We start from the raw sequence: 12,207 nt of genomic DNA on the forward strand, positions 1-12,207 counted from the left end.
GAAGATGAGATGGCTTTAAATAAAGTCAGTCTCATTGTTTTAATGTCATCTAATGATATACAAAAATATAAACAATCATTTCCATGGATATGTAGATTACAATATATTATGTGGTCAAATATCGAAATTTTCTTTAAATATATTTCTTTTACTGGTCAATAATCATTTAAATGACAATCAATTTTAATTAGGAACAACATATTGGAGAAGGGAAAAGAAACACAGATTTATTCACCATTGAATAAAATCTAGTAAAGCTAAGGTTTATCTGTATTGTATATTAACATGGAAAGAAAAAATAAAACCATAGGGAGTTAGAATACATCTTATATATGTGCTTTATACATTAAGTGAATACATATAACAATTAGTGAAAGTGTACCCAAGGGGACATTCTTCAAAGTATATTACATGATTTATATACCCCACCCAATCACTGGAGGCTGACGAGAACTGGGTTAGGTTTATAACAAGTCACAGTTATGGCCGACAAACATCCATCACAAACACATATAGTGGTCTAAATCTCTAAACTGGATAGTTAGCAGTTTTTGTGCTTCACTGAGTTTTAGGACAACTTGAAAAAAGTTACTGACATCATTATAGTGATATGCTATCCTGCAAAGTCAACTACTTCTATCATATTGAAAGGTTCATTTTAGGTAACAACAATATAGTTACCCCATAAACAAAATGTCTTCACTGCTGTGGGTTCAAATCCAACTAGGGATGTCTGATTCATTCATGTAAAGAAACTATAGAACTAGCTTACAGAAGGTTGATGTTTCTATGTAAATGCTTTTTTATGTCTAAAATAAGGTATTCGGCCTCCAGGAAAGCTGGAAAGTCGCCACATGACTTCTTGGATGTCCTTGTGTACCAGAAAGAGAGCAAGTTTAAACAATACCATGACCATCTTTAAAGATGCAGTGGAACAGTTTGTAAATAAAATTCCTTTACATTGGGCAGAATATATTGTGGTGATTGTGTGAGAAAGGGAATTAGTTGGGGTAGCCATTTTTAGCCCTTTAAATTAGAATTCTCATTATATGTGGTTCCCTAGCTTTACTGTAATCTCTGTTTTAAACAGTTTGATACAGTTTGTTAGGAAGTTTAGATAGGAAGTCATGTTTATATGTTTACATTTTATTCTGATTGTGTTTTTCCTTTTGCTGCATGTACAGTAGTTGTAGATGCACAGGCAGGTTTTAATGAGATTATTTGAATAATTTTATCAGTGTTAGTGAGTTGTTATATTCTAGGTTTACATGGTTTGTTCTCGTGAGAATGAATTTACCCTGAAATCACACATTGAAGTGTAGATTTAATTACTTTATAAGGTAATGTTGTCATTAATGGTTTCTGTCTTGGATTTGTCATTTTGTTTTGTTTTCTATTTTGGATTTTAAACCTTGGATAACAATTTGTATTTTGTCAGAAGATAGTGTGTATGTTTAAAACATTGTTTTATGGATTATTGTATTTTGTGGAGTAAAATAAAGCCTGCTATACTCTCTATTGTTTTCCTCTAATTGAAACAGATGTTTTCATGAAGTAATTATCTTTTTTATGGAAACATTTGTGTTGAGTGTTTTACATGTATATTAATACTTATACATGTAGTTTTATGAAAAATGGTTTTTGTTCTGAAAATTTATGAGAGTATAATTATGCTTGTTTATTAATTTATTGAATATTTGATCCCTTTATCTTTTCCTATTATCTTAAAGCACTGTGTAAGGATCAAGCATTAATGCATAATACTTTAGCATATCCATGATTTGTATATATGTATGTAATTTATTTGTCATTTTATGCATTATTTCAACAATTTTGTCAAAATAGTTATAAACTGCGTCTTCTATCTTGAAAAGGAAGGTGGATCTTATTGCCAAACATTTTACAAAAATTTTCAACTACCATTTAAAATATATTTTTTATCTTTACTTCTTTTTTATCAGCATTCCCCGAAGAGAAAAGACCCTTTAACAAAAGTAATTGCATTGTTTATTTTTTGTAATTTGGCAAATGGGAAATGGTTGCCCCATTAATAATTAGCATTAAATTGCCTTCTAACTATAGTTTCTGATAAATGACTGTGCATTAATGCATATTTAAACACTGTGATATATTTCATTGTATATATTACAAAATATTTGCCAACTTTTTATTTAGCCGAATTTAGTGTGTTGACATAGATGTTTTGAAACCAAATTTTATGACCATAGTTGTATATGTTTTCATTGCCATAAAATCATCATTGATCTTGTGTAGTTTTATTGTGCAAATTTTTATTGTGACTTGTCATTATAGACTGGATGATACAGATGTTAAAAATGTGAGAAAGTTTGTGACAGTTACTGAGGGATATATTTAGATGGAATGTTTTATTAAGATTTGAATGTGTTGTATTTTCAGGAAAAAATCATGAAGGCTGAAGCTAGCATTTTAAATCTGGAGATACCAGGAGAACTGGCCTATGTTTACAACAAACTAGATGGTAAGTCTTGCAATTTGAGTAAAATGCTATTTTGAAGGATTGTTCTTTAAATAAAAATGTATGAAATCATTGAGAGCTAACATATCACAGTTTTACCAGGAAATAGGGGCATTCATGACCAAATGGTTAAGGTTGTTGAATTTGTATCACTTGCCCGCTGTGGCTTTGACATTCCATTATTAAATGTGGATGCTATCCAGCTGAATTGAATGTCATTGGTCCTACTCGAGCTTCCACTCATGCCAAAAATAAAGAATAGAGGAACACCTGATATTAAAACTGGAAAGTCACTCAAAATTAAAGTGTTGCAGTGATTGTAGAACCCAAGTAACAAATAATACTGGGGTTTAGACTGATGGCTACTTAATTACTGAAATCCCTTAATCTACTGATGGTTTTCAAGATTAAAGAACAGCAAGTCTGTGACACAATTCAGTATGGTAGGAATTTAAATAGAGGGCATCAAAGTCTTTTTACTTGTTTTTTGGTCAGTAAATGTATTGATAGGAACATTGCTTTATTGCCATGCTTGTAAGGCTTTTGCCTCTTCCCATGGAGATCATGGGTTTGGGCTTCAGCGTTTTGTTTTAGCATTTAATCCAGAGAGCCTGGGAACATGTGCTGATATGTATCTATTCAAACAAAAACAAACTTAACATAAATAAGTTTTCCAATAACTTGTATACTAAATGTTTTCCGTGAATTTATTGCTTTGATACAGCATACATTATTTGTAGTAGTCAAATTTAGTGAATGTCATTGTAGTGTTCAGCTGCAGCATAATAACTTCATTATAGTAATCCAATGTAGCAGACGTCATTGTAGTAATCCAATGTAGCAGAGGTCATTATAGTAATCCAATGTAGCAGACGTCATTGTAGTAATCCAATGTAGCAGAGGTCATTATAGTAATCCAATGTAGCAGAGGTCATTGTAGTAATCCAATGTAGCAGAGGTCATTGTAGTAATCCAATGTAGCAGAGGTCATTGTAGTAATCCAATGTAGCAGAGGTCATTGTAGTAATCCAATGTAGCAGAGGTCATTGTAGTAATCCAATGTAGCAAAGGTCATTATAGTAATCCAATGTAGTAGACGTCATTGAAGTAATCCAATGTAGCAGATGTCATTGTAGTAATCCAATGTAGCAGACGTCATTATAGTAATCCAATGTAACAAAGGTCATTATAGTAATCCAATGTAGCAGAGGTCATTGTAATAATCCAATGTAGCAGACGCCATTGTTGTATTTCATATAAGATAATTATTATTGTTATTTTGGTTTTATAAACTTTGTTATATATTATAAGGTTGGAAGGCACCACACAGTGACAGGCAGATTATTTCTGTAATTGGAGATGTTATCCCCATGGATATGAACTATCGGTTACCAGGTGACATCAACTCACATGCTTTCAGCAAGTACACTGGTGTATATTTCAAGGTAAAATTCTTTCAGCATGTTTAAAGAAAGATTTTTAAGATACACTGTAAAAAAGAATGCTATTTAAATATCAAAACAGAAATTAATAATTATATTTTAATACAAACTGGTATATTTTTACACATATCTATTACTTGATTTTTTTCTCAAATTTTTCATTGTTGGATTTAATTCAGTTTACTTTTTAATGCCAAATGTTTTGATAGGAAGTAGAATAAGAATTGAATTTACTAAAAAGATGTATATGTAAAAGAAATTGTTACAGTATTCTAACTTCCTCATTTTATTTAAATTTTACCTTGATTTTTACACACTTTTTCCTATCCACTTATAGTCTGTTTCACAGAATTAGATTTGTATAATTGTATATTTCACATAGAATCCTGATTGGGGTGTCAGTGTAGAACCAATTAAATCAGCATTGACCAAAGTACAGGGAGACCAGAACAACAGACTGGCACAATCTGTATTCAAACTGGTAACTTTTCTTACCATTATATATTGATGCATAGCATCAAAAGATATTATTTTTGCCAAATAATTATAATTATGAAATATATGCCAACCTAAAAAGAAAACTCAGGCATTTAGTATAAGTCTTACAGGTTTTGAAGTAATGCATGGTTCAATGTAACATTTGTAGAGCGTACAACAACAGCAGAATGGAACTAACATTTAGCACTGGATTTAACCACCTCTCAACAGCAATCAAAATCTTTGCCTACCAAGGGTGATGCTATACAGAGGTTGTACTGTATAAACAAACTATAATATGATTACTGAGAGACACATTACTTGTGTGCAGGCACAAAGTCATTAATTCTTTTAGAAAAGTTTGTAAAAATAAATACTCTCCGAGAATCATGAAATAAATTATTTGTCATATATTGACTGTATTTCTGTATTTCTGTATTTCAAAATGTAACAATGTTAGACCTATGTCTTGATAAGTTCTATACTGTACCATGCTCCCATGAATCTACTTCCTTTACAATTAGTTATGATAAAGAAATTAATTAATGATTGTTTTTTTCCTTCAGATTTTGAAGTATATGTATGACCATAACCTAGGAGACAGGCAAGAAAAGGCCATGGCAGATTATATTGTTCAACTGGTAAGTTCATTCCTTTAATTGTTTAAAGAAAAGAAAACACTATTGTTTTGTTAATTTGGTGTCTTAGTTGTAGGTCATGGACTGATACCCATTACTCTAACATGGATTTTAACCGAGTTATTTCCCTTTGTAAATTTTGAGAAATTTCAGGATAAAGTTTTTTAGGCAGTTGTATCTCTACAACTTGTGAAGATATTTGTTTCAAATTTCTGGATTGGAGGTCACTGACCAAGAACCAAAGCATGTATTCTTTGCATCATTCTTTGTGAATTGTTCATGGATTTAGAAACTTTTTATATTGGTTCTTGTTTGAAGAGAAAAGCTGACAAAGTCTGTTTAGTTAAATATGTTGATCTGGTGTTGATAGCTAATTAACATGAGAATTTTATTAAGTTTGAAAGTAAAAAAGCATCCACAGTTTTTGTGTCGCCTTGAAAAAAAAAAATAGGGGTTACTTTTGTCGGCGGTGTCGGCGGCGGCGTCTGTGTCGGCGTCGGCGTCGTTGTCGGCGTCGTTGTCGGTGTCCCCTAAAGCTTGTCCGGAGCATAACTCAGTCACTATAAGTCTGAATGACTTCAAACTTGGTATGCATGCTTCTTTCAATAACCCGAAGTGCAGTGCACAAGGACCGGTACTCTGCAGTTCTTATTTTTTGAGTTATTGCCCTTTGTTAAGTTTCATACTTTAATTTTGTCCGGGCCATTTCTCTTCAACTAAAAAAGCTATGGACTTGAAACTTCATAGGATGATAGATCTCATTATTAAGAAGTGCAGTGCACAAGAACCAGTACTCTGCACTTCCTAATTTTTGAGTTATTGCCCTTTGTTAATTTTCGTACTTTATTTTTGTCCGGGCCATTTCTCCTAATGTATAAAAGCCATGGACTTGAAACTTCATAGGATGACAGGTCTCATTAAGAAAAAGTGCAGTGCACAAGAATCGGTACTCTGCATTTCTTATTTTTTGAGTTATGGCCCTTTGTTAATTTTCATACTTAATTTTTGTCCAGGCCATTTCTCCGAAAGTATAAAAGTTATGGACTTGAAACTTCATAGGATGATAGATCTCATTAAAAAGAAGTGCAGTGCATAAGAACTGATACTCTGCATTTCTTATTTTTGAGTTATTGCCCTTTGTTGATTTTCTTACTTTATTTTTGTCCTGGTCATTTCTCCTCAAGTATGAAAGCTATGGACTTGAAACATCATAGAGAGATAGATCTTATTGATAAGAAGTGCAGTGTACAGAAACTGCTGCTCTGCACTTATTATTTTTTTAGTTATTGCCCTTTGTTATTTTTCATATTTCATTTTTGTCCTGGCCATTTCCCCTGAACTACACTGTTCACAAGGCGACACATCCGACTCGCGGAGTTCTAGTTTGTTTTTAACACAGTTATTGAACATATAATGACATTGACAAATATTGCATGTTTTACAGGGTTTACAAAATGAGGGTTTGAGAGATGAGATATATTGTCAGATAGCTAACCAGACATGGAACAACCAGAGAGTGAACACAGCAGAACGTGTGTGGCAGTTGATGGCTCACACTCTTAGTGCCTTCCCGCCAAGTCCAACTCTCTATAAATATCTCCTCAAGTATGTATTAAGATATCTTCCCTACACCCCAGAGGAAAATGTTAATTATTATTAACAAAACTTTGATTTTGTAAAAGTAATATCCCTTTGTCTTCATAATTCAGCTTGTTTATGTGCACACCTATATTAAGTGAAAACTGAGTGACACTATTGTTGTGTAGAGATGTCAGCCTTTTGCATAACTATTGATAAATACTATTGCACAACCCTTTACGTCTTTTGATAAGTTAGCCCTGTAACAGAAATGGAATGAAATAGATAAATTTGTATAAATATTGTCAACATGTTGTGATTATTATATTTTAGATATGTATCCGATGTTGGTCTAGATGGGTATAAATGGTTTTGTCAACACAAAGCCTTGCAATGTGCCAACATCGAGCCACAACTAAGTAGAGTCTACCCTCCTTGCCTCCTGGAGTGGAGAGCTGCTCAGAGGAAAGCCAATATGGCACTGGAAGTTAGATTTGCTGATAGTAAGTCAGTTATTTTTTGCTGGAATTTAATGAGCAGAAATTACTTTATTAGATTTACTGTTTTATTAGTCTTTTCTGTTTGTTTTGATTTTAGCTCACTAGAAAAAAGTGATTGACCGACCCTTTGTGGTTCTACCATTGGAGAGCGGAAAAATAGCATCAACATAACACTGTAATAATATTTTATGGGGCATTATCACATAATAGAAAAAAACATGGATGAATTAGAATAAAAAGATTATTATTATATATTTACCATGTGTATAAATAAATCAGTTTTGTTTACTAAAAATTGAATTTAATGTTATGTAAATTGCAATATTTCCAGATGCTACAATGATTGGTCATGTGGAGTCATGGACTTCAGGGGAGGAGTTTGCCAAGCATTTATTAAACCAGAGAGGTTTACGTGAGAACAACATGGGCTGGACGGTAGTGTTGCAGGAAGACATGGATTACTATGAGTTGATGGGATATGACTACGTCCTTGACCTCATTAGTGAGATGGAAATTCCCCCAGGATTCCCGGTGTGCAGGTCACATTTCCTTGTATCCTCTGATAGAACTCGAGAACCACTTTCTCTTCAGAGAAACTTCTACAGTGAATCGTAAGTATAGTTGTAGGCAGTCATTATGATGATGATTACATTTTTGAATAATTGTGAATCACCATGATAACTATTTTCATATAAATACTGACTTATATTGGGGTTTTATATTAAATATTTAAGTAGAAGTTAGCTGTTTATTTCAAGATTTTGTTTTTTAACCATTTATACCATGATTTAGTGAAAATGTTTTACAACGGCTTAACAGCTTTTGTTGTAAAGTTAAGGAAAGATTCAAATAATTGTTGTTGATTTTTGCAGGCCACATCACCCAGAGCGGGAAAGACATATGCTTATGAAAGGCAAACTTCCAGAGCCAATGAAAATTGATATTACAAAGATAGAGCAGCGCAGTATCAAACAACGCAGTATAAATGGTGAGAGAGTAGGTGAAGAGGACCAAGAGAGTGGTGTTGAATTCTCTATGACAAGTGTGCTGAATAAACGTCCACATGGTGTCAGCGTTGATGGACTTTCAGACAATAAATTGAATTTGAGATACACAAAGCGGAAAGCTGCCCCAAGTCCACCAATAGCTAACGGACATTTGATTGCTAATGGCTATGTTGTAAATGGTGATATAAGTGAAAACGGGCATGATTTGTCGCAAACACATCTGAACAGAAGATATAATAATGGTGTTAATGGGGATGATATGAGTAACACAAAACTGAATCAGAGATATTTACGCATGACAAAAGTGAGTGGTAGACAGGGTGCCGCTGATAAAATTGCTCGTAAAACACAGCGAGAAGACCGTAATGTAGGGTCTATGGACAATGTTTCTGTGGCAACAGGACATTCTGACTGGTCACACTGGGTAGAAGATGTGTTCAGTAACGCCCTCAATGAGCATGTTGACGGATTGTCAGATGCTCGCTCAGTGGAGAACCGCCTTAAAGGTGGCGGTAAAGGAGGTGGTGATGGGGTACCAGGACCACAGTTTCAGGTAAAAATGTTATTACAAGCAAGATAACACAAGACAATGTGTATTTCACTGGTAAGAAACTGTCATATTTATTTAAAAATGTTAATTTTTGCAAGCATTCATGTTGACAAATATAAGGTAACAAGAAAGTTTGAAATTGTTTTGTGTTACTTTTATCATAAAGATAGTCTATAAATCAAAAAGCATAAAATGTTCAAACTCTTTGAACATTTCTATTTGAGTCTAATGTACTGTTCAAGATTACTTTTCAGTAATGTGATATTTAACTTGCCTGTATTTCCATATACAACTTTTTAGTTTTTCCAGAAAATGTTAATATGAAAAGATAATTCATATCTCATAACTTGGATTTCAGAGTGGTCCAGGTGGTATGCAGAATGGTGGTATCACTATTCCTATACAGCAAATGCCGGTGAATGGTGGGCTACCAAACATGATACCTTCACCCCTCAACCTTTCAGCCTCAAGTATTGCTCCTCCACTAACACCTCAGCAGGTCGCTGCTCAACAACAGGCCATGTTTCAGGCTTATGTAAGTTATCCTTGCATTTAACCATTACAATGAACAGTTTGCTTTCATGCTTTGTATACATAAATTGAACAAGTAGTATTTTTAAGGGTTATAATATTTTAAAGATTTTGTCAGATAGAAACCAGATGCTTGTAAATAATTCATAATGAAAATCTGGATTAGATCATCAGATAGTAGCATGATTTGGATTGCCTTAAAACGAATTTTAAAACTCTTTGTGATTTAATACTTTATATTTTAGGCTCAGGCACAGGCCCAGCAAAGACAACAGCAGGCTATGCTACAGGCTGCTTTCCAGCAACAGCAGCAGCAACAGCATCAACAACAGAACCCGCAACAGTTTGCTGCCCTGCAACAACAACAGCAGTTGCAACAAATGTTACAACAACAACAAATGTTACAGGCAGCCATTCAGCAACAACTACAGCAGCCTGCCTCACAACAACTTGTCAGTCCAAATGCAAGTTTTAACTCACCACAAGGTAAATATCTTTGTTACACAGTGATTAAAATATACAGCAAAACTCAGATTGGGACCCATTTGTCTTAGAATACAGTTCAGCAGTTCACTTTGCCCATCAGCTAGGCTTGTATACTGTCACATTCTTTCTCACTATATTGATATTTATGCTCAAAGTCCAAATGGGTACAGAGCTTATAAGAGCAGTATACCATTACAGTCCCAAGTTTGGGATAAAGTATCATCGTGTGAGAAAAGATTTGCAAAATACTGGAACTTTGGATCAGAAAAAAAAAACATGGATTTGTTATTGTTATCACTTTCATTTAGCATTCCTTTGAAGAATAAAGAAAATTATTTATGATCCACTTGAATTAATATCTTACCATTTTTCAGCTTCAGCAGTAGGGTTTTTTGCTGGAGGCTCTACTCAACCTACATTTACCAGTGAAAGCCAGCAGTCAAGAATGGTGGCTCCAGTTCCAGTGAGCGCAGTGAGTCGTGAATTACCTATCACAGTACAGGGCTCGCAACAAGAGCTTGATAGTAGTGGAGCTAAACGTGTGTTTAAATTTAAGCATCATTATGAGAAAGAAACTGTCAATGCTAATCAGGGAGAAGCGGTTGCACATAGACAGGTTTCACCACCACCCCCACCCCCTATACAGTTTGCAGATCAGACACCAAGAATGGCCCCTGCACCCCCAGCCCCACCCCCGCCTCCTCCACCTCCGGTCATTGATGCTGATTCATTTGACCATGACAAAGGGACATTCACATTCAGAGACCGTAAAGGTAGAGCACGCACAGTGCGTATTGGACGTGTAATATGGCCGCCACCCCAGGATAAAGAAGAGAAGAAGGTCAGAGATGTTGGAAGACTTGAAATTGATGAAAAGGTTCAGAGGGAACTTGATGAAAGGATGAGACCTACCAATGCCATAAACAAACCAGAGTCTCCAAAACCAGCGAAGAAAGTAAATGTAAGTTATTATATATTTATCTTCCGACAGAAATTTAGGAAATTTTCAAGTTTATTTGAAAGTTATATCTTTCAAGGATAATTCACAATATGTGTTAAGAAATATGAAATAGTTAACTCTGACACTTATACATGATAGTAAATATAGTGACCATTACTTTTATAACAACTTAGTTCTTTATCTTGCTTATTTCAATATTTTATAATGCACCATTCATATACATATGTCGATGTGTTTAACCAACTTATATCAGTTGAGAAGATTCTTAACATTTTTTTTTCATGTTGTGAATTAGGAACATAAAAAGAAACAGTTAGCTGAGACAGTTCACCTGGCAACCTTACAACTTCTGGAGCAGAAACTAGGTGGAGCCCCTGAACCACCTAAAGCCATCACACCACCCCCTCCACCAAAAGGTATGAGAACCATAAGTTTTATATATTTCATTTATTACTAGTTCTTTTAAAGACAAATTATATTGTTTGATTATAAGAACATGGTTAAATTTCAAGTGCATTATCATACAAAAATGTATGGTTCAAGTTCAGATGTGCTGTAACATAATCATTGACAGGAAGGTCAAAGGTCACAAAGTATTTCAGTAATGAACTGTACAACATTATACAATAATGCAAGAAAAATGTATGACTTTTCCATCTTAATCTGTCATAGAAAAAGAGTTATGGAAAGAAATTGTTGAAAAGGTAATTTATTTGGCATCATTTGATTCATTATTGTCCTATCTGAATGATGTGATGTGTCCACATTCCTTTCTTGACTTGCAAATATTGTATGTGTATGTACTCAAAAACTTAGTTTTAGTCAAACAGTGGATGCTAGGTTAGAATATTAATCTCTGCATGATCATATATGTAATAACAGTGATGAAAATTATTTTACTTCTGCATGATTTCATCGAGGTGGTTCTATTCTCAGAGCATAAAGTATTATATTTCTTGGTCTTTACAGCTTTTGTATTTGCATGATCTGAAACTGTAATTCATTCCCTTATAACAGTAATACACCTGTTTATATGATACAAATTGTACTCTGATTAAAGGTTTTTAAAAACAATATAACTTCTGTAGAGTAACCAACTCCTAACGGTAAAAGTGTCAGTTTTTCTCAGAGTAGGATTTCCCAATAAATTGAACCTTTCAGCAGCAACCAAATCTTTGTCTCCCAAAGGGTATTGCTGTGCAGAAGTTTAACTTTATGCACATTGGGAAGGTAAGATAGTTAAACATGTATATTGCGATGTTTGGTGATAGATATTTATATATATTTACGGCCATTCTCAGTTAGAATTTACACCCCTATCAAAATTTTATAAAAAATACAGATTCGCAAAAACGCAAAACTGTTAGTCTTTTTACAAACTTAAACCATCTGTGAAGTTCTACTGAAATTATTTTCAACATTATATAAGTAGTTTTTGTAAATCGGCGGTTTGAAAAGTGTATCCATTTTACCTTTTTAAAATGCCGGAAATGTTCGTGACAAAGTACCGTTTACTCTAAAAAGGGCTGCTTATAATTAC

At 33.8% G+C, this 12,207-nt stretch overlaps 1 protein-coding gene across 6 annotated transcripts in view; it reads left to right on the forward strand.

The window, feature by feature from the left end:
- Positions 1 to 12,207, forward strand: part of LOC132714973 (unconventional myosin-XV-like) — a 95,074-nt gene that overhangs the window by 58,650 nt on the left and 24,217 nt on the right. For all 6 annotated transcript variants that reach the window (XM_060697919.1, XM_060697916.1, XM_060697915.1 and 3 more), the window contains 12 exons: positions 2,419 to 2,500; positions 3,809 to 3,942; positions 4,322 to 4,420; positions 4,983 to 5,057; positions 6,499 to 6,659; positions 6,966 to 7,135; positions 7,464 to 7,743; positions 8,005 to 8,692; positions 9,048 to 9,224; positions 9,466 to 9,706; positions 10,081 to 10,667; positions 10,963 to 11,083. In XM_060697919.1, the coding sequence (XP_060553902.1) occupies positions 2,419 to 2,500; positions 3,809 to 3,942; positions 4,322 to 4,420; positions 4,983 to 5,057; positions 6,499 to 6,659; positions 6,966 to 7,135; positions 7,464 to 7,743; positions 8,005 to 8,692; positions 9,048 to 9,224; positions 9,466 to 9,706; positions 10,081 to 10,667; positions 10,963 to 11,083 (2,815 nt within the window). The remainder of the gene's footprint in view (positions 1 to 2,418; positions 2,501 to 3,808; positions 3,943 to 4,321; positions 4,421 to 4,982; positions 5,058 to 6,498; positions 6,660 to 6,965; positions 7,136 to 7,463; positions 7,744 to 8,004; positions 8,693 to 9,047; positions 9,225 to 9,465; positions 9,707 to 10,080; positions 10,668 to 10,962; positions 11,084 to 12,207) is intronic.

The sequence above is a fragment of the Ruditapes philippinarum genome, unplaced genomic scaffold (genome assembly GCF_026571515.1).
Source record: "Ruditapes philippinarum isolate M1 unplaced genomic scaffold, ASM2657151v2 ctg2148_1_1_1_1, whole genome shotgun sequence".
In the NCBI taxonomy this organism is placed as follows: domain Eukaryota; kingdom Metazoa; phylum Mollusca; class Bivalvia; order Venerida; family Veneridae; genus Ruditapes; species Ruditapes philippinarum.